The sequence below is a fragment of the Urtica dioica genome, chromosome 5, assembly GCF_054948205.1.
Source record: "Urtica dioica subsp. dioica isolate 48M chromosome 5, U.dioica_male_clone48M_v1_H2, whole genome shotgun sequence".
Classification (NCBI taxonomy): Eukaryota; Viridiplantae; Streptophyta; class Magnoliopsida; order Rosales; family Urticaceae; genus Urtica; species Urtica dioica.
In genome coordinates, this window is record NC_142760.1 from 34,068,020 (window position 1) to 34,095,567 (window position 27,548).

The 27,548-nt window shown below is 40.4% G+C and overlaps 2 protein-coding genes and 1 pseudogene across 4 annotated transcripts in view; 1 reads left to right on the forward strand and 2 right to left on the reverse strand.

The window, feature by feature from the left end:
* Positions 1-3,708, reverse strand: part of LOC149398029 (disease resistance protein RPM1-like) — a 90,283-nt pseudogene extending 86,575 nt beyond the window's left edge. Inside the window, exon 1 of the transcript XR_016297208.1 lies at positions 933-3,708. The product of XR_016297208.1 is annotated as a disease resistance protein RPM1-like (transcript). The remainder of the gene's footprint in view (positions 1-932) is intronic.
* The window catches only part of LOC149398032 (disease resistance protein RPM1-like), a 73,761-nt gene continuing 46,366 nt past the window's right edge, over positions 154-27,548 (reverse strand). Inside the window, exons 1-3 of one of the 2 annotated variants that reach the window (XR_016297207.1) lie at positions 867-922; positions 747-783; positions 154-455 (exon numbers count right to left, since the gene is read on the reverse strand). The gene's annotated coding sequence lies outside the window, so the exon portion shown is untranslated. Of the gene's footprint in view, positions 456-746; positions 784-866; positions 923-27,548 lie in introns of those variants that run through there. The other variant, XM_089615722.1, reaches the window with a different exon arrangement.
* LOC149398033 (uncharacterized) lies at positions 4,578-6,373 on the forward strand. The gene is made up of 5 exons (XM_089615724.1): positions 4,578-4,773; positions 4,949-5,017; positions 5,196-5,254; positions 5,520-5,801; positions 5,953-6,373. The coding sequence occupies exons 1-4, from the start codon at positions 4,670-4,672 to the stop codon at positions 5,594-5,596; spliced, it is 309 nt and encodes a 102-aa protein (XP_089471850.1). The 5' UTR covers positions 4,578-4,669; the 3' UTR covers positions 5,597-5,801; positions 5,953-6,373.

Genomic DNA, 27,548 nt, shown 5'->3' on the forward strand with positions numbered 1-27,548 from the left:
GGTATACGACTGAAGCTTTAATCCAGACATATATCAATATGAGATGAACCAATTTGCAAGTAATCTCCATTTTTTCATGTTGATATATATCTGTATATTTGTATATTTTTCAACTCTTAAAACCCAAGTAGAATGAGTAGAAAAAAAAAAACATTTAAAAAAAAGTCTCATTAAAACCTCTCAAGATCAAACCCAATGGGAAAATCTCGATAGAGCTTTGAGTACCTTGAAATATCATTACTTAAAATTACTTAATCTTCGAGTTCATCTTGGCATCACAAAGAACAGTGATAAATACCATCTCAAGCTACAACAGCGATAAAATAAATAAAACACACATTGTTTCAAGCTGAGAATAAATAATCAAACACGCATTGAGAATAAATAAAACACACATTGTTTCAAGCTGAGAATAAATAATCAAACACGCCCTAACGTACATCATTCCATGCTCCCTGGTGAAAAAAATTTGAGGAAAATTAAAAACAAGTTCCAAAAAGAAGTAGTGTCAAGTGAAAGAATCTTTTGCAACGAAAAATTGACTATAAAATTAACTTAATCACGTAGCTGAATAATAATATTTACAAGAAAAGAAACAAATACAAATGAAAGCAGTGTTAAATGCTAATTCTTTTCGTTGGGTGTTGAAACTGGATTTTATTCGCTCTGTTATTATGCAAGTGCTCTAATCGTGAAATGCAAATAATTAAGACACCCATGAGGTTGAGGAAAAATAATTTGGATACCTCATAACGCTATGATCTGCAATGACGTCCAATTTCCCTGAAAAAATTAAAATAAATTGAATATAACATCAAGTTCATTTCAAGCAAATTGAAATTTCAATATATTGAAACATTGCTTACATCATTGTTGTTCCTCTAGAAGTTGCATAAGCTTTGTGCTACCAAGTTTGTAAGGGTCATAATCAAACCAAAAAATGACTGAAGATATGTGCTGAATCTTGCAGTACTCAGAGCCTCCGTGGGGTTGTAGAGCCTTCACAAATTCCTTTGGCATATCAATAATTTCAAGGGATTTAAGTTTTGTTAGGTGTTGAAGACTGCCTGGAATTTCCTTCATCAGTGGGGAAGGTCCGATGTATAACTTCTCGAGGAGAGGAAGTGCTCCTCTTTCAAACTTAATCACCTTTAGCCCTTTTAAAAAACTTAAATGAAGTGTCTTCAGCTTTGGAAAACCACCTTCCTCAAACAGCAATTCCCCTCCATCGTATGTCTTAATCATATGAAGGTGTTCCAAATTGGGCAAACCTTTGAGGCATTTCAGCGGCTCGTCGACTAACCTCGAGAAATGTAACACAAGACCCTGCAAATTCTGAAGCTCAGAAATCCAAGTCGGCAGTTGCTGTAGTCGACATCTCAGTTGGAGAGATCGCAAACGAAGAGGAGGAGATGAAATGCAGTTTAAATTCAACACCTCTTTATTGTTGATTGAGGTTAGAAATAACTCTTCAAGATCTTTCATTTTTTCAATAGACTCCCAAAGTACTTTACACATCTCTGCACCCACTTTTGAAATGCCAAAATGTTTCAGTTTACTCAGCCTTTGTAGCTCTTTCATGAAACCAACATCAGCTTCCACTCTAGCTAGTGTTTGTAACTCTTCCAAATTTCCAATCCCTTCATGCATCCTCACACCAACAGCTGATTTGACATTATATTTTATTTCTCTGCCGCGAAAGCCACAATAAAGATGACGCAATTTATGCAGTTTGTTAATCTCACGTGGCAGCTCCATCACTAAAGTATCGTTGACATCCAGTGTTTGCAGATTATGTAGCTTTCCGATGGACTTCGGGAGAGTCTTTACTTTTGAGCCACTCAGATTTAGGTATTTAAGGAGTAACAAATACCCTATATCTGACACATTATCAACTGGAGTATCTTTAAAATCAACAACCTTCAACAATTTACATTTTTTGAATAGACCAACTACAAAAGAATCTGATACGTCACTAGTGTTAACAAGAACAACCGAGCGAATCTTCATATCACTAACACTTTCCAAAACATTCTCTGCAGTGTTGTGAATTATCAAACGCCGACCCTTCTTTTCAAAACTCGTCTTACTTTTGTCGAATAATTGATAAAAACCCAAATCACTAGCTCTCTTTTGGATTAGGTCTCGTATCAAATCATGCACTTTGCAGTATCTATCAGATCCATAGCGCAACTCAAATGAAACCAAGTTTCTACTGATAAGCTCTGTCATGTACTCACCAGCGATTTGTTCCAACGATTTGTCTTTTCTCGACTCAATGAAGCCTTCAGAAACCCAAATTCTACATAATCTTTCTTCCTCAATGAAAAAGTCTTCTGGGAAAACACCAAAGTACAAGAAGCACAATTTAAGGTGGTACGGCAAATCATGATAGCTGAGCGAGAGAACTTTTGAAACACTTGAGAGCGCACGTTGTTCTTCAAATTCACAATTGAGATTGTCGAGTACTATTTTCCATTCTACTTTGCAAAGCTTCTTTTTCGACAGCAACAACAGCAAGTGGCAATCCTTGGCATTTACTTAATATTTCAAGAGACAAATTTTCCAACTCGGGTGGACAACCTGAGAGTGGAAATGCTTTTCTACAAAATAGCTCCCACGCTTGCTCTGTAGACCAAGTCTTCATCGCTTTGACAAACATTTCCCATGATTCTGACTTAAAGGAATCTACGACTTTAGAATTACGAGTCGTGACGAGAATCCTACTACCATTGCTAGTACAAGGAAATGCATGCTTTATGTCACTCCAGAAATCAGTTTGCCAAACATCGTCAAATACGATTACGTACCTCTTTGCTGCTAGAGAGCTTCTCAAGAGTTCGAACGCTCGTTCAACGCTGACCATTTCTCCCCCAGATGGACAGATCTTGGTAATAAGAACCTTGAGAATCTTGTCGATGTCGTAGGATTGGGACACAGTGACCCAAACATGAATGTCAAAGCATCCTTTTTCTTTAACATCGTTGTACACTTTCCTGGCGAGAGTAGTTTTTCCGATCCCACCTTCTCCCACAAATGAAACCACCGTACGCTCAGACGAACCTTCCACCAAAGTAGGGACCAGCTCCGCCGACACAGATCCAATGCCAACAAGCTCATTGTCTTGAAGAAAGAGCGAACCGATGCGAGGGTCGACGCGTGATTTCCCTTCCCCGCCACTTGATCCGCCTTGCTCGAAGGGTCTCAGCCCATAAACTTGACCTCTCTCCCTAATCTCGCGTAATGACTCTTTAACATCTCGGATCTCGGAAGCTAAGTCGCGCTGAGTTTTGAAGGTCTTGACACAATGACTTGCCCTGCGCAGAGACCCAAAAAAACCGACTTCACTTTGACGGCGGTGCTCGGCGTAATAAGTGTATTCGTCGACGACGTCTTCGATGCGCTCGGCTTCGTCTCTGAGCTGTCTCAGCCACACATTCGTTGCCTCGCTGAACTCTCCTCTTCCAGACTTGGCTTCGGCGTCACGGAGAAGAGGCTCCAAGATCTCCAACTCCTTTTGAAGGCTCTTCACTTGCTTGCGAACTCCTTTCAAAGACTTGGCTTCATCGATCAGATGATCAAGCAGTTTCTTAATTACAGGACTCAGAAACGTCTCTGCCATTGTTACCTCTAAACTGATACAGATTTTATCTGATCTACATAAAACCTTTCAAAGTTTAGAGAGTTTTTTTTGTGTTTTTTTGGTTATGGTCGTTTAGAGAGAGAGAGTGGGTATATGATCAATGCTACACAGCTCTTTGATACTATCAGCAGATAGCAAACGAGTGGTGCATAAGAAACCGTGTTATTTTTTTTTTTTTTTTTTTTATTTGTTTGTATACATTATTCATTATTGCAGGGTCAGTGTGTGTATAAAACAAGTAAAATGCCCGCGCGTTGTTGCGGGTTGCTTGATGTCTTTTAACAGTAAATTATTGAAATAATAAAAAAAAAATTAATGATGAACATGACGTCAAATAACTTACTAATCAATAATATTTCATACATATATTTACATATCTTAATTTATAATGACTGAATTATACAACTCAAATTGTACCAATGTTATATTTTATTTTACTTCAATGAAAAAAATTATATACACATATACAATAATTACCATATTACAAATCCTATTTCTAAAAATCAAATAGAGAATAAATACAAAATTGTAAATATAGATTATATATACATCTAAGTAAGGAAATTTTCTTCATAGTTAATATTTGTATTATTATTGAAAATCAAAAATATTTTTTTTTTTATAAAATACACATTTCTAATTATAAATAAATATTTAGCTTCTACACCTTTTTCTTTATTGTTTTTTACATGTAATTTGAGATAGTTGATACAAAACATATACGAAATAGATCAATAACATCATTGTAAATATAAGAGAAACTACATCGAAGACAATATGCAAAGTTGCAAATACAGTCTATGATGCTATATTTTTGTGTGTTTTTTTATTAAAATTGCTCTACAAATGTGTATTATTCTAGTGGGCTTTCTTTTAAAAAAGAATAGTGGGCTTTTATAAAGCCCATCTGAAACCCTACTACCCCATTATCTCCTCTGCATTTCTCTTTTCACAGCCGCTTCCCCCTCTCTCTATACCGATCGTCAATGGCGAAACCTCCATTTTTTACTACCACCAAAAATACATATGCACGCCATAGTCTCGGACATAGTAGAAATATGTGGCTGCGGTGAAACGTCTATGGTATTGGTCTCGGTATCAGACAGTTCGTATTCGATTTATTTGAACCGGTAATCGCATCTCAAACGTATTATTTTTCAGTAGTTATACCTCTACTTTTTGATTCACTGTAGGGTTTTCTTTTTTTGTTTTATTTGCCCAAAATAAGAAAAATAAGTATTTAACTTGTTATAAGAAAAATATTTCTTTCTTTCTGATGCAAAAACTTTTCCCAAAAAATCCCAGCCTCTCATCAACGAAAAGAATGAGACCACCACTTCTCCATCCACGGGTGAAGGCTACTTCGCCGATCAGGTCTCATTTTGATGATGTTGTGATTTAAGTTCTGTTAACATTTTTTTGGAAATATTATGGAGGGATTTTTTTATTTTATTTTTTCATGGTAAAACACTTATCTGGGTATTAGTATTAAGCAATTTTCTATAGAAAGACTAATAAAAATAAAGCTTATATATTTCCAATTTGTTGACAGATGCTCCATTATTTTTTTAAGGAGAAGATCTTCTGAACTTCATCAAGTAGGATCTTCTGGTAATCCTTTCCTATCTAAACAATTTAATTAATCTATTTTTTTTTTGTGCGATACTCGATCTCTCATGAGTCCATACAACTTTATTTATAATCAAAATTGGTAAGCTTTTCTTTCTTTCTCTTGATTGTTCTCGATTGTATTTTTTTTCTCTCTCTCTCTGATTAGGCTTTTTCTTCGTCTCTTACTTTCTTTCGGATATTCTGTCGTTCCCTTTCCTCTGACGTTTTTTTTTGTTCTATTCTGAAATATACACTTTTTCTCCAGACTGTTCTAATTTACTTGATCATTTCCCCATGTTCGTCAAGATTAGTTCTGCGCTGATGTCGAAGTTGAAGGTCTAGATCTTCCGGCTTATTTACTATCTTAGGCTGAGTATTGCGGATCACATACACTCGGCTTCAAGGACTGCCATTGCCGCATCTTCAACTTCAAGTGGTGGTTCGAACTGATCCACGGGTGAACGTTACCTCGCCGATCAGGTCTGATTTTGTTACGTGTGGTGATGGAGGAAAAGTGAGACCGAACAAAGAGAATGAACAAAAAAAAGTAAAAGAATGAACAAAAGTAAAAAAAAAAGTAAAAGAATGAACAAAAGATTAAAAAAAGAAGTTAAACACAACAAATAGAAATTAATTGTGGTCAGATTGTTACATATTGATGTACAATGGCTGAATTTGTTGTATTGGTCTGATTGTAGTTTTGAAGACGAAAGAGCAGAAGTTGGTGTCGATTTCTTCGGTGAAGGAGCATGGAATATATAGGCCGCTTGGAAAGAAATGAAAAACTTTCCAGAAATTTCATGAAATAGCTGTTGATGATTTTTGCAATGCAAATATCTGGAGAATTCCAGACAATTAATTTACTTCGGGCAGCTCCAACGATTTAAAACTGTCATATGTGGATGTCGGTTTGTATTCCAGAATATTCTAAGTCAGAGTGGCATTTTTGTGATTTTTTTTTCTTTTAGGAGTAGTTGTAATATTTTAATCAGAATGACATTGGCATGCCATGTAATTATGAGACTTTTAAAGAGTATTTTTGTCAAATTTTTTAAGTGTACTGTAGACTTAACAGTAATATGAGTCTGCGTGAACAGTGATTCCGGATTCTCCTTTATATATATATATAATAATGTGGAATCATAATTGGCTAAAGTGGTTCGGTTTATCCTCTAGCCGTATTTCGACGACCCTCTCTCTTTTGAAACGACTTTTTAAAACATCATTAGTATGTTGTGGACTTGTAACAACGTATTATCTATTCGTGAGATGATATTCAAGAACATTATTAATTAAGATTATCAGCTTCTTTGATCATACACATACGTCATATATAAACACAACACATGGCTTTGTGTTAGTTTTTTGTATTGTCTTTGATCTGATCTAAATAAAGAAAGATGGAATCTTTCGGAGAAAGTTGCTAAGTGATCAATACTCAGCAAATTCCACTAATCGTTGATACATGCATGTACATATATAAGTAACTCAATTTACTAGCTACTTTTGTATTTTTTAGGCGAATTTCCACCACAATTGACAACATAGAGTTTTCTTTAGGAAAAACATTGATTAATAAAATAGTCAAGGTTTTAAGTTTTTAGCAAAATAGTCAAAATTACACAATTTTTATTTCTATTTCTTTGTTAATATCTTCGCTTCATTTATTCATTTTCATGGGCTACGTGACATGGAATAACTTTTGAAAACAGAATAAGCAACAGTATCACCAGATTGAGTCTCTACCCTGCCTTCAATTGCTTTTAGTGGGCGTTGCATATTAATACATTCAATTTCAAACCATAAAACGATTTGAAGTTGATGAGATGAAAGGAAAGAACTATCAAAATCCAAGAATAGATTAGCAATTCATTCTTCGGTAATTACGATTTGAAGTGTTGGCAACCATAAAACGTCCATTGTTAACATAGAAAGCCAATGTAGGAAAAGCATATAGACAGTACGAGCTACCAGATATGCTACAAAAAGGCATAAAAAGCTGAGACCATAACAAAAAAAAATAGCGCTAAATCTCACTCGACCTATTCAGGGACGACGGAATTGAGGTAATACTGTCAATGACACAACCATAGACCAATCCCATAAACAACGAATAAACATAAGAACATGGTTATTGGCAATGAGAACCTTTCAGAATAGCGACGAACTTCGGAAACTGTTTATCAGATACAATGTAAACATAAGAACATAGTTATTGTATTCAAACGTATTTTATTAACACGGCTAAAATACAATGTAATAATAACAAAATACAATTTTTTGTTTATCAGCCGTAAGAAAATAAATAAACGGAATATAGCGCAACAAGAGAAGCTGATAAAAAAAATCATTGAAACTCCAAAAGGAATATGGACTTACTGTTAAATGGTGTATGTCAAGTGTGGAGACAAATCTAAAGAATAGAAAAAAAAAGTCCCACATCGGTCAGGGGTAGCAACTTTTTACTTTTCCTTAGTGTATATATAGTACCATGTGCGTTGCATTTATTGCACCCCAAAATAGAAACACTTGTACACTTGTAACCTTTCCCAAATTGGGTTTATAGTGCAGCGGCAAAAAGTGGACGTAGCTTTCTCTTTGAGAGTGAACCACTATAAATCTTGTGTCCCTTCTTTATTATTTATTTTTCGTTTTCTGTTCCGCTGAGAGAGAGAGAGTTTTTGACAGAGTTAGCCCAAGGTGTTTTGGGCGAACTGACGAGCTGCGAGCTGACGAGCTGCGAACTGACGAACTCATTCCAGCTCGACTGGACGAAGTGACTAGCTCGACCGAAGAGGCGAGCTCGACTAGCTCGACCGAAAGAGACGAGCTCGACTAGCTCGACCGAAGAGGCGAGCTCGACTAGCTCGACCGAAAGAGACGAGCTCAACTAGCTCGACTGAAGAGGCGAGCTCGACCAGCTCGACCGAAAGAGACGAGCTCGACTAGCTCGACCGAAGAGGCGAGCTCGACCAGCTCGACCGAAAGGGACGAGCTTGACTAGCTCGACTGGAGAGGTCAAAATTCTTAACAACTGGTATAAGAGCTTCTAGGCTTGCAGTTTCTTGGTGAAACGGAGTGCGACCTGTGGAGAAGAAGCAACGTAGAAAACGATGGGAAGCGAAGAAGGCACGGTGCATGGTATCGGGAAGTTCGACGGGTTGGACTATGCATTCTAGAGAATGCAGATCGAGGATTATCTGTACGGGAAAAAGCTTCATCAACCGCTGAGCGAGAAACCAGAAAAGATGGACGAGGCAGAATGGAATCTCCTCGACAGGCAGGTTCTGGGAGTCATTCGACTGACACTGTCGAAGAACGTGGCTCACAACGTGGCGAAGGAGAAGACCACGGCGGGAATGATGAAGGTCCTAACGGACATGTACGAGAAACCCTCGGTGAACAACAAGGTGTTTCTGATGAAGAGGCTCTTCCATTTGAAGATGGGTGAAGGAGCCGGGGTAGCAACACACGTGAACGAGTTCAACACGATCGTCAACCAACTGTCATCGGTTAAGATCGAGTTCGACGATGAAGTGCGAGCTCTCATTCTGCTCGCCTCCTTGCCGAATAGCTGGGAGCCCATGAGGGCCGCGGTCAGCAACTCGGTTGGAAGTGCGAAGTTGAACTTACGTACGAGATCGCATCCTCGCCGAAGAGGTGCGACGAATTGATTCTGGCGAGGCCTCGACGAGTTCGGCCTTGAATGTGGAGAACAGGGGAAGAAACCACAACCGGAATCAGAACCGATGGAAGGACAGGTCGAAGTCACGGAGTGGGCGAGGTCAGTCGAAGTCGGGGCGACCTGTTGCATGCTGGAACTGTGGCGAGTCCGGCCACATCAGGAAGTACTGCAAGAAGCCCGCCAAGGAGAAAGGCGGTGTCCACGCCGTCACTGAAGATTTAGCAGATGTGTTACTGCTAGCGGTGGACAGCTCGATAGACTCTTGGGTGCTCGACTCAGGAGCGTCTTTCCACACCACCCCTGACAGCGACATTCTGGAGAATTATGTCGCAGGGAATCACGGGAAAGTGTACGTGGCTGATGGCGAGTCACTAGACATTGTTGGTGTTGGTGACGTCAGGCTAAAGATGAGCACCAGCCAAGTCTGGAAGATCAACAAGGTCAGACACGTGCCGAAGTTGATGAGGAACCTCATCTCGATGGGTCAGCTCGATGATGAAGGTTACACCACGATGTTCGGGAATAACTCGTGGAAAGTCTCGAAGGGAGCTATGGTGGTAGCTCACGGACAGAAGACAGGCACGCTCTACATGACATCGAGCTGCAGAGACATGGTGGCCGTGGTCGACAACACCGCGAAGACCGAGCTGTGGCACCGTAGGCTCGGGCACATGAGCGAGAAGGGGATGAAGATGCTGGTGAAAGACGGCATGATCCCAGAGCTGAAGACGGTGGAACATCACCAGTGCGAGAGCTGCATTCTTGGGAAGCAGAAGCGAGTTAGCTTCTCGAATGCGAGCAGAGAGCTGAAGGCGGAGAAGCTCGAGCTGGTACATACCGACGTATGGGGACCAGCTCCAGTCCCTTCACTTGGGGGATCTCGCTACTATGTGACGTTCATAGACGATTCCACGAGGAAGGTATGGGTTTATTTTCTGAAAAATAAATCTAACGTGTTCACTACTTTCAAAACGTGGAATGCGATGGTCGAGCTGGAGACGAGCTCGAAAGTGAAGTGCTTGAAGTCTGACAACGGAGGGGAGTACGTCGACTCCGACTTCAAGCGGTACTGTGCTGAGCATGGGATCAAGATGATGAGAACGATCCCAGGAACTCCCCAACAGAACGGAGTGGCGGAGCGAATGAATCGCACGCTGAATGAACGAGCTCGGAGTATGCGGATTCACTCCGGCTTGCCCAAGAGCTTTTGGGCCGATACAATCAACACCGCAGCCTTCTTGATAAATCGAGGACCGAGCGTTCCTCTGAATTTCAGAATTCCAGAAGAAGCATGGAATGGGAAGAAGGTAAACCTTTCTTATCTGAAAGTGTTTGGTTGTTTATCATACGTTTATATTGATGAATCCGTTCGAAGTAAGCTCGACCCGAAATCTAAAAAATGTTATTTCATTGGTTATGGTGATACTGAGCTCGGCTATCGTTTCTGGGATGCCCACGCGAGAAAGATAGTCCGAAGCAGGAATGTTGTCTTCAACGAGCAGACGACGTACGGGGACGAGCTGAAGGGGAGCTCGACGAAGAAAGCTCCTGAGGGCGAGAAGTCAATGGTCGACCTGAAAGACTTCTCGACGACCGAGCTGGAAGAAGACACCTCGATGACCGAGGCGAGCTCTGGCCGAGCTGATGAAGGCCGAACTGGCCGAGCTGATGAAGGCCGAACTGGCCGAGCTGATGAAGGCCAAACTGGCCGAGCTGAAGAAGGCCGAGCTGATGAAGGCCGAACTGGCCGAGCTGAAGAAGGCCGAACTGGCCGAGCTGATGACGGGCGAGCTAATGACACCGAGCTCGAGGTGAATCAGTGGACTCCGATCTCCGAGCTGCGGAGATCGACAAGAGTCAGGAAACCGGTACACAAGTTTTCTCCGTCTCTCAACTACATCCTCCTTACCGACAGAGGAGAGCCGGAGTGCTATGAAGAGGCTATGGAGGTCGACACCTCGACCAAGTGGAAGCTCGCCATGAAGGACGAGATGGATTCACTGCTCATGAATCACACTTGGGAGCTGGCGAAGTTACCAGCTGGGAAGAAAGCACTGCACAACAAGTGGGTGTACTGGATCAAGGAGGAGAGCAATGGAAGCCAACGGTTCAAGGCGAGGCTGGTGGTGAAAGGTTTCCAGCAGAAGGAGGGAATCGATTTCACAGAAATCTTCTCTCCGGTCGTCAAGCTCGTGACGATCAGAACCGTGCTGGGGATGGTTGCCAAAGAAAATCTGCATCTGCAGCAGATGGATGTGAAGACGGCGTTTCTTCACGGCGACCTCGACGAAGAGATCTACATGAGGCAGCCCGAAGGCTTCGAAGTGAAAGGAAGAGAGGAGCTCGTGTGCAAGCTCCAGAAAAAGTCTCTACGGGCTGAAGCAAGCCCCACGGCAGTGGTACAAGAAGTTCGACAACTTCATGAAGCGAGCTGAGTTCGGTAGGTGTGAGGCCGACCACTGCTACTTCAAGAGACTTGAAGACTCCTATGTGATTCTTCTGCTCTACGTCGATGACATGCTGATCGTAGGTGCCGACCTACACGAGATCAACGAGCTGAAGAAGAGATTGTCCGAAGAGTTCGCGATGAAGGATCTAGGAGCCGCGAAGCAGATTCTCGGGATGAGGATCAAGAGGACGAGAGAGAGCATCGAGCTCTCACATGAGGAGTACATGAAGAAGGTACTCCAACGCTTCAACATGGAGGACGCGAAGTTGGTCAGCTCGCCGCTGGCCAGCCACTTCAAATTGTCCAAGCAACAGTCGCCAGTGACGGAGGACGAGCTGGCGTACATGGACAAGATCCCCTATGCTTCGGCCATCGGAAGCTTGATGTACGCAATGGTGTGCACGAGGCCGGACATTGCTCATGCAGTGGGAGTTGTGAGCAGGTTTCTGAGTAACCCGGGGAGAGAGCACTGGGAGGCTGTGAAGTGGATCCTTCGATATCTGAGAGGCAGCTCGACCTCGGCCTTGGTATTCAGGAAGTCCGAACTGGGACTCCAAGGCTATGTTGATGCCGACAATGAGGGCGACCTCGACAGCAGAAAGAGCACGTCCGATTATGTTTACACACTCGGAGGGACGGCTATCAGTTAGGTGTCGAGGTTACAGAAGATTGTTGCCTTGTCGAGCTGCGAGGCGGAGTACGTGGCCATCACCGAGGCCACAAAGGAGATGATATGGCTACAGACTTTTCTGGGCGAGCTGGATCAAGACCATAGAGGGAGTGCACTATACAGTGACAGCCAGAGCGCCATTCAGTTGGCGAAGAATCCAGTGTATCATGCGAGGACGAAGCATATACAGCTGAGATACCACTTCATCAGGTCGGCTTTGGAAGATGGTATATTGGTGCTTGAGAAGATCGCTGGGAGTCAGAATCCCGCCGACATGTTTACGAAGTCTGTGCCGTATGACAAGCTGAGGTTATGCTCAACCTCAGTTGGACTCCTCGTCTGAAGAGTTGAGTCGCCGCTGCAAGGAGACGCGTGATGAGATTAGTCTCCAAGTGGGAGATTGTTAAATGGTGTCTGTCAAGTGTGGAGACAAATCTAAGGAATAGAAAAAAAAAGTCCCACATCGATCAGGGGTAGCAACTTTTTACTTTTCCTTAGTGTATATATAGTACCATGTGCGTTGCATTTATTGCACCCCAAAATAGAAACACTTGTACACTTGTAACCTTTCCCAAATTGGGTTTATAGTGCAGCGGCAAAAAGTGGACGTAGCTTTCTCTTTGAGAGTGAACCACTATAAATCTTGTGTCCCTTCTTTATTATTTATTTTTCGTTTTCTGTTCCGCTGAGAGAGAGAGAGAGAGTTTTTGACAGAGTTAGCCCAAGGTGTTTTGGGCGAACTGACGAGCTGCGAGGACGAGCTGCGAACTGACGAACTCATTCCAGCTCGACTGGATGAAGTGACTAGCTCGACCGAAGAGGCGAGCTCGACTAGCTCGACCGAAAGAGACGAGCTCGACTAGCTCGACCGAAGAGGCGAGCTCGACTAGCTCGACCAGCTCGACCGAAAGAGACGAGCTCGACTAGCTCGACCGAAGAGGCGAGCTCGACCAGCTCGACCGAAAGGGACGAGCTCGACTAGCTCGACTGGAGAGGTCAAAATTCTCAACACTTACCTACTATTCTGTGAAAAAAAAAAAAAAAAATTCTTAGACCCTGTGTTCTCTTACACTAAAAAGAGTTGATAGTGTTCTATTAAACGGCCTAACATGACTCCCCATCAAAATTGAGGCTTGAGGGATTCCAGGTTGAGAACATTATATGAATGTCATTCTCTTAAACCACTTCAGTTCTTCAACAACCCCACGCCAGAGAACTAATCATCTTTGACATTCCAGTCGGAGACGATAGCTTTATACTCATCGTGCCTCTCAAATATCACCATACACACGAACTTATAACTCTTCACTTCAAATGGCCAAGTCGATCCATCTTCTCGTGTTCGAAAGCGGGACTAGCATTGAGAAATCCGATTAAGAGAGACTCTTTGAGACTCCTTCTCAAGCCTCGGAACATACCATAGAGCTATAACAAACGCCGTTTCTCCCGAGCATTTCATCGAACATTTTGTGTGCTTTGCCGATGAGTCTATTTTTATCGACAGTAGGTGAAACTTTTCCACGTGGCCGAACGTGGAGTATCTGTTGTAGAGGTCCTCTGAGAGTTAGTTTCGGAAACTCCATTGACATTCACCGAATTTCGGCCCAAATTTGACCAAACTTATCTCATGTTCTCAACGCGAGGCCAGATTTTGAGCAAATGACAGCGGAATTCGTGTTTGAATTGCGAATATCAACAAAACTAGCTCTTCTCTGCACTGATTAACCAAGAAACAGGATTCCATTGGAATAGCGAAAAAAGAAAGAGAGAAGCTTGGTAAAGGCTAGGGCTTCGTCTGACAGAAGCTTAGTTGCAACATGAGTTTTATCTCATGATTAGCAGAGGAGTTTTCCTTCTCGGCAACTGTTTTCAATTTCTTTCGAGTGCGACCAATGGTTAAGTCGGGCTGAGAGGGGGGTTGTACGATGTCACTCCAAATGGCTCTAAAATCAACCTGGGAAACATCAAAAAAAGTTTTTAGGATCTGCGTGTCCAACAAATTATTTTGCAATCTAAATTATGGTACATCTTGTAACCGAATGGACTGCAATGCATATTCATATACTCTGGAGGAAGAAGACCATCACAGAATCAATGGTCTAGCATCATCTTTCAGTACTGTGCATAAACCCAAAGACTCCAATTTGGGTATACACTCGTACGCCTATACCTGCAAAGGCAGCAGAAAGGCTTCCAAATGGACCTTCTTGGTTTCGGATGAGCTACTTGGGTTGGCAGCTTTCTTCACAAAACTCCTCACGATCAACTTGAAGTGATCCCATACAACATTTCCCCAGGGGAATCCGTTGAATGTTGCTAGATCATCAACCATCTTTATGTATGATTTGTTCTTCATGGCAACTGTCCGTTGGCTCGGGAAAAGCACATTGTAGAGGAAGTGGAGAAGAAAAAATCGAACTCGCTTCTCAACGTCATTCCAGTCCTTGATGTCCTTGATGAGTGCTGCAATGTTGCCCCGTGTGGCAAGTGCCCCTTGCTTGAAGGTTTCAACAAATAGACCCCCGGCTGCAATCTCCTCGTACTCATTAGTCGTGGCCTTGTAGGAGTCATCTACTCACAGGCCTGTGATAAGGCTGAAATCTTCCCTGGTGAACTCCCTAGGGATTCCGCCAATCTCTATATGTAATATATCCTCTGCTTTTGGAAGTCCGTCAAAGTAACCTGTCCTCAGCATAAGATTACTGATGATCTTAGAGGAGCGGGTTATCGAGGGCATCTCCAAAAAATGTCCAAAGCAGGACTCTCTAAACAGGTCTGATTCATGTTTCGACATGGCAACTTCTTCAACGAACGAAGTGACGTTCTCGTGGAAGTTGAAGTTGAACTGCCCCACAAAATCGTCTGCCACTTATCTGGTCCAACCCTATACATGAAAAAAAAACAGTAACATAACTAAATTAGTTACATAGCAAAATCCTTTTCGGGTTTGATATTTGGGATTTGGGATTCGCGATTTGGGGGTTTGCGATTTGGGGGTAAATTATTTAGGGTTATGTATCAATGCATCCACAAAAGAAGAGATCGTGGGAGAAACAGGAAATCAGAGATGGAGGTGAAGGAAATAGAGGAAGACGGTGAAGGAATCGGCGGCGGTTTCAGTAGGCGTTGAAGAGGTAGAATGACTCGATGGAAAAGGAAATGAACAGTCGCGGGAGAAAGGAGTTTATATAGGGAACGTTTATATGGAAAGAGGGAAATAATTATGACAAGGGCATATTTGTAAATGTACACCTCATATTCAAATGACTACTCTTAGATGTGCCATTTTTCAAAAAAGGATAATAATGTGGAAAGTGGCCATATACTCCTAGTTGTGACAATTTCTAATCAATAAAACCAAAGAGTTCCTAAAAAAACCAGAGAGTCAATGGGAGGTACTTAAAAACCGAAAAATAAATAATTGAAAATGTCAAAAAGTGTATTCTAAAATTTGATTGCCCATAAAGAACATTGGACAAAACTACCTCATAACAAATAAGACCAATTATTGAGAGAGAGTATATAATCTCTGATTCCAACTATCCATGCATATTGTTCATCATGATGAATAATAGACTTTTTTTCTTATTTAGTTTTAATTAAAATGGCATGATATGAAGTACAGTTTTATGTACCCAAAAACAATGTCACTAAGGTGGGATGTTCAAACTTATAGTACCAAAAAAGGAAATAATCTTATATTCAAATGTATTCATTCACCCTTTCGAAAAAAAAAACGACACTTCATAAACACTAATTTTGCGAATCAAAGCTTAGAGGTCGTGATAGTAGGTCTGGTTCTCCATAGAATTGTTATGAATTTCTTTACATATAGAGCTTCAAAAATTAATATGAAATATTATATCAAAATTTGAATACCTAGGTTTAATTTCTTCTCACTTCTCATTTTCGAAATCTAATTTTTTTAATGTTTAGAACATATATACGAGTATGGAATTTTTTTCTTGGATACTCATGGTTTTGTATAGGTTCGAAGCCTCTAATAGAAAGACCACATCAGGTCACCCTAGTTAGGTAGTAGGGCTAGCCTGTAAGTGTAACCAAGCGTGGCTTTAGGTTGTTGGCTAAGGTTGTGACGTTGACTAATTAAGTCAATGGATTTGGGTCTTGTGCTGGACTTACATGACAATCAATGCACTCACGTTAGCTTAAGAAGAGAAACACTCGGTCCTCTTCCTCAAACAATCTCTTTTTAATTCACGAACTCCTTTGTGAAAAAGCCTGAAACAGTGAGTCGAAGGGCAATGAGCGCTTCTCTAATCGCCGAAGGACTTCTCGCGCTAAACCTCGTCTCCTCCGATGCACCGCCGAAGACAAACGGGTCACTCAAAACCTTTACAAAGCTTCTTGCTTTCTATTTGTCCATTTTAATTGAATCTCGTTTCTTGGTTGTTTTTAATTAGAGTTTTTGGCTCAATTAATGGTCCCTAACTTTTTACACTTAAAACCATTTTAGTCCTCGTACTTTTTTTAGAAGCGAAATCATCCCTAGCCTTTTTGTTTTTAGCACAAGTAGTCCTGTAAAGTTAATTAACAGAATTCGCACATGCCTTGCATGTGAGGGTATTTTTGAAAGAAAAAACATTTTAATGATAATTTCTTGAATTAACCAAAAAAAAAATTTAGATCAATATTCATAACTATGAATATTGATCTAAAATAAATAAATTTTTCAACTAGGCAGTTAGTTATTACAATTGGCTATTTTTTAAACTTTTTCAAAACGTTGGCTACATTAAAATTTCAATGTTTTATTTTAATTACTTTTCTAGAGTGCTCAAATAAAAATAGGCACCACGCATCGTAGCTACGTCTATGCATTGTAGAATTCAAAGAAAATCACAGCACTGTGTCAAAACTGTTAATGAATTTAATGGAATTATGATCATAACTCATAATTTCCCTGTGACCGGAACAAATACCATTACTTTATTTTTTCAGATGAAACAATATGGACCATCAAAAGGGAAAATAAAAGGGAGAAATCTTAAACATGAAATATAATGGAAAGAAAAGGAAGAATGTGAAGACTTTATATAAGCAAATTCCGATAGCAAAGGAAGATGATTGGTTTTAAGGCCATCTTGGTATATATATGCGTATTGTTATCTAGAACAGTAATGATAGCGAGAGTTCATATTTTTTTGGAAAAAGTAGATTTAAAACGCTGGTGGGATGGGATTTCATGACCATATGATATTTAAATTTATTCACTCATTTATTTATTTATTCAAGATTCTAAAACAATGGTCCTAATTCAGTGTTGAGAATTAGGCAGCCATACATAATATGTGATTGATTCTACAGGGTTTTGATGTGTGAGTTTTGTTGTTGTCACAATTTGGCTCTTCAGTGACCCAAGGATCAAAAACTAACGTAACCAAATAAGGTTAGGATAAGCAACTAAAAAGTTCGGATATAGATTGATCATTGATAGGTCATATTATTTTGGGTTTAAAACTTTAAATGATATAGTTCGCGGTCTTGTATATTCTATGTATTATATATACCAAATGTAGCTGATTTCTTTAAGTCGATCTTCATTCCACTTTTAGTAGCAACTCATAGACATCGAAGTTTATCGAGGGATTTTATTAAAAAGAATGAAATCTGTTTATGGTGAGATGTGTTGATCAATAGACTTTGGGAACCATTAGTTGAACGTAAAATTATGATTATTTGCTAGATCACACACACATATAATAATGAGTTGTACAAAGGTAGATATTCAGGATGAGAAGTCCTATTCACTATAAGAAGCGGGTCTTTATTGGTATCAAAATAATCAGCTCGGCATAAATTTTGTATAGAATCCGTTTATTAAAAGAGTAATCTAGCAACATAATCAATTTCAAACATGATTTTAAGGATTTAACCAACGTTTGATAAATTTTGTAATCTATCCATCGATCTATAGAAATATACGGTTAGAAAATATCGGAAATATCTTTATGTAACATAAATCATAGAAACCAACTATTAGTCAATGTTTTAACCAACCAAAATTTATCGCGTGTAAAATAAACGAAAATTAACGGAAATTAACCCAAGAAAACTTGCAGCCAAAACTTATCGCGTATAAAATAAATGGAAATTAATTGAAATTAATCCAAGAAAACTTCCCTTACATTATGGATTACGCAAATTAGAATGCTCTTTTCAAATCAACTAATTAAACTATATATTATAAACTATTAAAAGTCTGACGTGTATTCTTTTTTTTTTAAATGAAAAATTGACGTGTATTAAAATATTAGCTACATGTTGATGTTAGCCGATTTTAATAGAGAATAATCTAGTAATTTGTTAAATGAATAATAAAGTCATGTCATCATATGTGGCTAGATTTGAAACTTAAGTGAAACGTTGACTAGATTATAATACCAGCGTTTCAAGTGTGACTTAATCCCACTAATTTTTCTTATTAAAAATACTGGTCTACATAATGAACATTTTGTTAGACTTGGCCCGTGCCCAAAGACGAAAACCACAAGTCTGGCTCACAAGGTTAAAACTCTAACTAAGAGCAAGGTCATGAGTCAAGTACTGCCCAGCACCTCGTCTCCACTCAACACCAAGACGCCAAGTGTTCCCTTGTGTCCGAGACTTTTGAGACTTCACGCCAAGTTCCCCTTCACTTATGGGCCCAAGTTGCTTTCAAGGCTCATCATAGTCCTTCAAATTCTCTCACTAAAAATATTCTCACTCTCTCTAACTCTGGAGACGAGATGAGATCTCCTCCCCACCTCACAATTATCAAAGAATAATGTTGAACGTAAAAAAGCGCGTCGGGGAAAATTCATTCGCGTCGGGAGAAGACAAGTTAGAAAATCAACCACCATTCGACACACGTACAATTATAGAGTCTAGATCGAACTAAATGGGCTCGAAGCATTGATCCATATTCAATTTTTACAATATTTATATATATATATATATATGTATATACTTTACATGTAATATCTGTTTAATTTACTAGCTAGTGGAGCTCGGTTATTAGTCTTTGTAGAATATTAAATGATCTAGATTCTAGATCTTTTGGCCTTTATTTTTTATCTATTTCTGTCCTGCTAATGATGATGTTCTATACATAATTATTAATATTTTATTGCCATATTAATTGATAAAATTTTCTTAATACAAGTGGTTAATTAGAATATGGCCTTACAACCACAAACTAGTGGAACGAAAACAGGCAATTAAAGAAACGGAGGACATATAGACAAAGATGAACATGATTTCATTGCAAAGATTACAGCTCATGAGATCATAGTGCTTCCAAAAAAAAAAAAAAACCAAAACGACTGATTGTTGTACATGCATTATAGGCTACAAAAAAGAAAAAAGAAATAAAAAATTACACAATATTACAAAAACCCCAAAGACGTACTTAACCCAATCAGCAGTTTTACAAGATTCCACTTCTTAATTATACATGTCTAAGAAATAAGCCCTTGACTAGCATTTTTCGTAATTATCATTTCCATTCTCATTATCATTACTGATCATTTGCAAGGCAGCAGGTTTGGGCTTAGGGTTATTGGCTCTGTACCACTTAGCACAAACCACATAGGCCACGAAGTTGACGAGGCCCAGTACGGTGAGAAGGGCTTAGAAGCAATCGATGATTAATGTTGCTTTCAAGGCTCATCATAGTCCGTCAAATTCTCTCACTAAAAATATTCTCACTCTCTCTAACTCTGGAGACGAGATGAGATCTCCTCCCCACCTCACAATTATCAAAAAGATTAATGTTGAACGTAAAAAGCGCGTCGGGGAAAATTCATTCGCGTCGGGAGAAGACTAGTTAGAAAATCAACCACCATTCGACACACGAACAATTGTAGAGTCTAGATCGAACTAAATGGGTTCGAATCATTGATCCATATTCAATTTTTACAATATTTATATATATATATATATATATATATATATATATATATATATACTTTACATGTAATATCTGTTTAATTTACTAGCTAGTTGAGCTCGGTTATTAGTCTTTGTAGAATATTAAATGATCTAGAATCTAGATCTTTTGGCCTTTATTTTTTCTCTATTTCTTTCCTGCTAATGATGATGTTCTATACATAATTATTAGAATTAATCTCATTTTTGCCCACTGGACTCGTACCTCGGTTACATTTCACCCCCTGTACTCGGAAATGTTGCAAAACTCAACTCAGAACTTAGACACGTGTTACAACTAGCCACTTCCGTCAGTATTTGGACGTTAAGTGGTCACGTGTTTAACACGTGGATTGTTCTGAAATGGTATAAGCGTACTTTTGCTTATAATGAATACTTTTAATGTTTAAATATTATCAGATATATTAATTATTAGAATAATTATTAAATATTACAATTGTTTAAAAAAATATAAATACTCTTTTAAAAAAATGAAAGAACAAATCCCGCGTACACACAAATCTAGGGGGGTTTGTTCTATCATCGCGAAAATGGTAAAACCTTCGACATCCAAATCTCCGGCGAAATCGAACCCTAGCAGCACTGGAGGAGGTTTCAGAATGAAGTTTCCGGCGCAGAAAAAGAAAAAAAAACGTGCCAGCGAAGTCTCCGACGGCGTACTCGAAGAAAAAATCCCAGGGTCGGAGAAAAAAACCCAAGTCTTCGACGAAAAGAAGAGCTGGTCGAGAGACAAATTCATCAGAGAGCGCGTCGGTCAATAATAGACCAGTATATGGTAAGAAACCCTTTTTATGTATGTTTGGATCTGTTTTTAGGGTTTGAAAAGTGTAGGGACCACATTGTCTGGTTTTGGTTGGAGTTATGTTTTGATTTCGTAAAGAATCTGAGTAGGGACCACCATTGTTTTGTTGTTTCCTTAGTTTTGAGCGTTAGAAGCTTTAAATACAAAATAATGGGGGGACCAGAGGTGGTGGTTGTCTGTTATTGGTTTTGTGTCCTTTTGAATTTGTTTAGTAGTTGTATTTTAATACTACTTTGGTTGATTTTAATTAAAAATTGTTTGACTATTGTTTCAGTTAAAGGGTCTGGTATGTTCACGTTCAAAGTTCACCATGGGGGTAGAGTGGAAGTAGTGAATGAGCGTTTGACCTACGTTGGTGGTCGGATTGACTACGTAGACAACGTAGACGTGGACAGATTGTCGTTGTTGGAGCTAGACAAGATTGTAGAGAAAAGTCTTGGATACTCATCGATTCACATGTACTATCTGGAACCTTATGGGGAGTTCTTTGCCCTGGACTGTGATCTGAGCCTGTTTATAGCAGTGTCAAAGCTGTATGAGGAGTCTGAAGAACTGAATTTGTATCTTTATCACCCCGTACAAGATGCATCTGTTGTAGAAGAGCCTGGACTATTGCCCCCAGTGCCTGCAATTGAAGAGTTTGAAGCTGAAGAGGAAGAACAAGTTCAAGACTTTGAAGTGGAAGAGCCTGAAGAAGTTGAAGAGGGAGAGCCTGGACAGAGTCAAGTCGTGGATGAGGCACAGAGTCAAGTTGAAGACCCTGAGCATGATGGAGACGTTGAAGTTCTTATCGAAGACGTGACTGAAGCTCAACCTGAATTGAGTCAGAGTCAACCTGAGGACCTGATTCACCCTGAACCAGAATTGACTCAGACTCAAACTGAGTTGGGCCAAAATGAAGATCAGTTGGGCCAGACTGAAGTTGATTTGGGTCAGCCTGAAGCAGGGAGTGAATGTTGTCAATGGTGCCCACAAGAAGAGTTGTAGTCTTTATTTTATACATTTGATGTAATAAAGTCTCACGAAGACTCTTGCTTGTAATTGCTTATTCATTAATAAAAAGTTGAAACGTTCATTCATTCTTTCTTGTCTGTTTGAAGCTTTATGATAAAACACTAGTCTTTAGTCCATAAACAAACTTAACAACTTACGAAGAGACAAATGTAGATTTGCATGAAGAAACTCTTTGTAGTTTGCTTAAAATGATATATTCGCAATCTAAGGGTCAAAGGACTATTGACCTCGGTATGATTGTTAGAAGAATATATGATGTCTGGTTATGGGGCATTGAGAGTTGGAGACTCTATAGTTCTTCTAGGTATCTTCCGAAGGTACTGAATTGACCAGTGCACTTCTAGAGACAAGATAAGAACAAACCATTTAACCTCTTATGTCTCGAAGTCACTACGTATGAATTGCATCGTGCTTACCTTAATCCTGAAATGAAACATGCCATTTCACACATTAGTATTCTCATTTGAGAAAGTCAGAGTTCGGACTCACTATGTGATTCCAAACAAGGCCTATTGGTGAAGTATTAAGTTGTGAGAATGTCATGAGTAACTTTGTGAAGTTCTCATAGATATGGAATTCATGTACAAGATTGCTAAAATGCAATATATATCACATCATGCTTTGTTCCTTGGAATGTTAATAAATGAACTGGTAAGTGTCCAAATTGAGTCTTGACTCTTTTGGATGAAACAATGTGACTTGTTAGCTCCTCGTCAATAAGCGACAAAGGAGTTGAGGAAATAACAACTAGAAGGGTAAAATGGTAATTTTGTAAATCCCGACTAGCTGATGATATTCATGAAGGGTAAACACTGATAATATTCTGTGGATCCGCTCATTACAATTATGTTGAATTCTTGAGTAGAAAATAAATTCATTTGAACCGAGAGATTTTCAGTGTCAACTCTTTAGTGGAGTCAGTTGACATTAAGCTAAACTTGGAAAAGGTTTGTGAACTTTTGAGTCCAAGTATTTAGCTCAAGCTTTGTTCATTTGGATCCATGAGGTCACTGTCACGAATCACATCGAGTAGAAATAGTTAAACTAGAAGCTAAGTCAAAACAAGAACGAGACAAGTTTTGTGAAAATTGTCAAAAGGGTATTTTTTTGTCTTTTGAGACATAGGATGAAATGAATGTCAATAAATTTTTTGACAAGGTCATTTGATGACTCAATAACACTCGGCCATGACTTGATCATTGGGCCTTGTGGATTAATTTCATTTCATAAAAATTTTATTGAAAATTCTTAATGGGCTTTTTTCATGTTGTCATGAACAAATGGAAAAGCTTCTAGAAGCCTTTTCTAGAGCATTATAGGCGCCCAAATACCCAAGAGAAAGAGAGTTCCTTTTGTGCATTAATGTATGAAGATGCTTGCCAAAAGAAAAAGAGGAAACAAATTTCCTATACAAGGCAATAGGAATTTCGGCCAAATGGGTCAAGAGAGAAGCAAATAAAAGAGGAAACAAATCCAAGGACTTGCTTGGCAAGTCTTGGCCGTGTGCCTCATGAAGAAAAAGGGAAAATTGGCTCTTGAATATGTGATATTCTATAGAAGAGGAAACTACCTTATTGAAGGTAAGACCTCTCCTATAAATAGGAGCCTCATTCCACACATTTCATTCATCCCAAGTTCTAGATATTTGAGAGCTTCTCTCTCTAGCTTGGCCGATCCTCTCCTCTCTCTCTTTATTCAATTTCGTTTTATTGTTTTGGCACCTAGGTCCTCATTTGACCTAGTGTTTAGCTCTGCGACTTCAAGACTCGTTCTTAAGTCGTAGTGTTTAAAAGTGCCCACTCACTAATTCTTTTTCTCTCGAGTGATTTAGTGATAGAAACTTTCGTGGTTGCTCGAGTTGTCGAGGAAGAAAGAGAGACGTGCTGCGAGGGGAGACGAACGTTGCAACCTTTTCCAAAAGCTTCTCAGCGTTCAAGCGTCTAAAAAGGTTAGTAAACTTCTATGCTCATATTAGTTTTTATTTACATGTGCTTGCTCTTTGTCTAGGTTAGTAAAAACTGTTTTACTTGTAAAAGAAAATTTTTAAAATTCCACCGCTTACTGAAGCGTTAAACTTTTTCTTAAACCCTAGATCAATTCCAACAGTGAACAACATGAGTTGGGCCAGACTGAAGTGGATTTGGGCCAGCCTGAAGCAGGGAGTGAACAACATGAGTTGGGTCAAAGTCAAGTAGATGACTTGGGCCAGAGTCAAGCAGGGAATGAACAACATGAGTTGGGCCAGAGTCAAGTAGATGACTTGGGCCAGAGTCAAATAGATGACTTGGGCCAGAGTCAAGCAGATGAGTTGGGCCATAGTCAAGCTGGTGACTTGGGCCAGAGTGAAGCAGATGAGTTGGGCCATAGTCAAGCTGATGACTTGGGCCAGAGTGAATAAAATCCAGAAGGACTTGATACTTGGTTGTTCGAGGACTAAGGCTTGAAGGACTAAGAAAAAATCCTTGGCGCCAAATTGTTGATGTCGATTTTTAGATCGATCAACAATCACAAATGAAAGGTGAAATGATAAAGTATTTTAAAGGGGTTTAGAAAGACGTCGTATAAGAAACAATTTAATAATAAAGAACTATAATAATATACAAATATTAATTACATTTATTAATTTAGAGAAGGTTACAAATGGACGAGGTGACGAACTCAACAGGTCGAGCTCAAGATCGTGAATATAAGAATGCAAAATAGAATTAATTGAAAACTGAGATGTAGAGCTTGCATGTGCCAAAATCGTCTTCTCCCCTTCTATTTATGGACGAGATGGAACCTTCTGGCCGAAGACACGTGTTCCTCGATCCACATTCCTCGCCGAGGTCGTAGTCGTCTGAGATCCGATCTTTGTGGCGTGGTCTACTCTTTGACTGACCGATCCTTCTGGTCAGGAAGACGTGGACGAACTGGAATCCATTGAACCGGGAAGTGTTGCTGGACTTGGGCCGACCTGCAGAGAGCAAGCCAGGTTCATAATTGATTTCGCGGGCCGCTTCTCAAATGGATTGTGGACTTCAATCGGGCCTAATCCCATCTGAAATGATATTTTAATATTCGAGTTATTATACCCCCACAATTAGCCCCCAAATATTTTGAAAATATTTCGAATATTTTGAAAATATTTAACGCGGGGAATTCGAATTGTTCCGAAAAAAAGGGGGGAGATTGAAGATTTGGGGCCACGTGGCGTCGTGTGGGAATGCGTCTCCTTTACACGTGGCGTGGCGTAACCATGTTTCGTAAGTCGAAGTCGAAGAGTCGGAGAATCTGTTATCTTTGCTGATATCGAGGGAGATATCTTAGATGTGATTCGATTCGTTTTCCAAAATCATTAGATTTTCTCGGGATTTTGGTTAATAATGAAACATATAAATATGCGGGTCGTGGAGTCGCTTCTACTCATTTATATTCTCATTGTCTGTGGTTAAAAGGTAATTTTCCCTCTTTTCTTACTTCTCGCTTTCTTTCTGATTTCGAGTTCTCTCTCTAAGTTCTTTAGGTTTGCTTGCACTTCGGCTATTACCGACTCTCAGTTCGACTAGCGAACTCAAACGGGTTTATAGGTTTAAGCACTTCGTCCATAGAACACCTTAGAACCAGATGTCGAACTCAGAACTTCGTCCGTCGGGGTCTCAACCTTTTGGGAATGAGGATATCTTATTGCCCTCAGCCGTGACCTCGACCGATCTTAGGAGGATTCGTGAAAAATACCAGATTTCCCCAGAAATTAATATCCTTCTTCCTCCTCCTGGGGCTACAGCTAATACCGTAGTGGAGGGTTATTGTTGTAAATATGAAATATGGCTGGAGAAATGTGGCTTAAGATTTCCCATTCATCCTCTCCTATTCGACTTCGCCCAGACTCTAGGGTTAACCCTTCCCCAGATGTGTCCGAATTTTGTTAGGATGGTAATGGGTCTGATAGTTGTGGCCTACGAGGAAAAGGTCAAACTCACTTTGATGGATTTAGTCTGTCTTTGTGTTGTCAAGGCGAACTCGAAACACGATCCGAAGTGTTTCTACCTCTCGAAAGCCGCAGGCAAGGGTGTGATCTCGGGCCTTCCTTCGAAGGACAAATTTTGGGAGAGGCGATATTTTTACTTCGCTGTGAATGAGCATTCACTCGGGGATCGAGCTCGTTCTTTCTCGTCAAAATGGGCGAGCTCGCCGAGTATGCATAAAATTTAGTTCGCCCGTATCTATATTCTTTACAATGAGACATTTACTCATCATTTTCATTTTTTTATAGAAAAAATCAAAGCGCCATCCCAAGGAGTGGAGTTCGCCGAGAAATTATCATTACTGCAGTTGGGCGAAGTAGAGTGGTCGAGCTTCACTCCTTTCAGATTCATTTCGTCCAAAGTTTGGCCTTTTCCACCAAATTTATCAGAACACCTAGAGGAAGGTCAGTTCGACGATTTCGACATTATCTTCTCTTCTCCATTATTAATTTTGATTATTATTTATTATTCTCTTTTTTAGTCGTTGGAGACAATATGAACACTCCGATCAGTGCCCGGGAGGCGAGGAAACAGAAGAAGGTGGGTGTCGCCTCGACTTCGGCCCCGATTCCAGCTGTTCATGCGGATTCTCCCGAGGTCGAAGTTACCGGGGTTCGCTTAGTATCCGAGATCCCGGTCGTCTTGGTGCCTTTCGACGAGGTACCTGAGACGGCCGAGGACGCTCCAACAGGCGTCCAGGAAGCCGGGGTTCCTGAGGCCGAGGAAGATCAAGTCCCTGGGATCGAGGACGACTCCCCTGAGGGGGGTGATAGAGTCCGAGTCCCCGAGAGGGCCGAGGTCGCGGGCGCGGCCAAAAAAAGGAAGATGCCGGCGAACCGAGTCCGTGAGGGGGCTGTTCCCGGAGAGAAGAAGAAGAAGAGGAAAGAGCCGGCTTCCGAACTCGTCGGCCGGGATGGAGAAGAGCCCACCTCTGAGGCTCCTGTGACCGCGGTGACTCGAGCGGACAAGGGCAAAGCCGCAGCCGAAGGAAGCAAGTCTTCCTCGAAGTCGAGGTCCGGGGGCCGAGATGATTCCGCCCAAACCGCATCCCGGAAAAAGAAACACGTTGTCAACTTTCATTACGCGCGGGATCATCTGCTGTGCGACGATATTTACTCCTCAGCAGGGTTTCTTCGTCAGGTGACGTGTTCCGGGATGGAACTCCCAAAGGTTCCTGAGCTCGCCGAAGCAGACTGGTACAGGATGATGGCATCGGCCATAACTGGGGTGAGTTGTTTTTTTTTAATATTTTCTGTATATAACCGATATGTTATACTTGTGAAAAATGATTATTTTCTGTTATGGTCGAACTGATGAGAGTAGGGTTGATTTCAGATGTCCACCCAATTGAACCGATGTGTTTTTCGCTATGAAAAGCGCCTTCATGACGCCAAGGTCGAGCAGGAGAAGCTCGCCGAGGTTCAGAAGGGGACGGAGTCTCTGCAGGCCGAACTCCAGGGGATGAATGACAAGATCACCACCCTCCAGGACGATCTTCTGGCTAAGGACGCCCTACTGGAGAAGTCATACCGCAAGATCGAGCGCCTCAATGGAAAATGTCAATACTTGTCTGTCGACCTCGACGACAAGAAGGAGAAAATCAAAGGGTGGGCGGCTCGCTCTGGCAGTTTTGAAAGAGAGAAGACGAGGCTAGCGGCCGACCTGGAGGTTAGGGACAAGGAGTTGAAAGATGCTCTGGAAGAGATCGCCCGGATGA

Excerpts from the sequence above, each read along its gene's own strand:
- LOC149398033 (XM_089615724.1), top strand. The coding sequence starts at position 4,670 with ATGCACGCCATAGTCTCGGACATAGTAGAAATATGTGGCTGCGGTGAA. Across the intron at positions 4,774-4,948 it reads TATTCGATTTATTTGAACCG|CCTCTCATCAACGAAAAGAA; the intron begins GTAATCGCATCT and ends AAAAAATCCCAG. Across the intron at positions 5,018-5,195 it reads AAGGCTACTTCGCCGATCAG|ATGCTCCATTATTTTTTTAA; the intron begins GTCTCATTTTGA and ends ATTTGTTGACAG.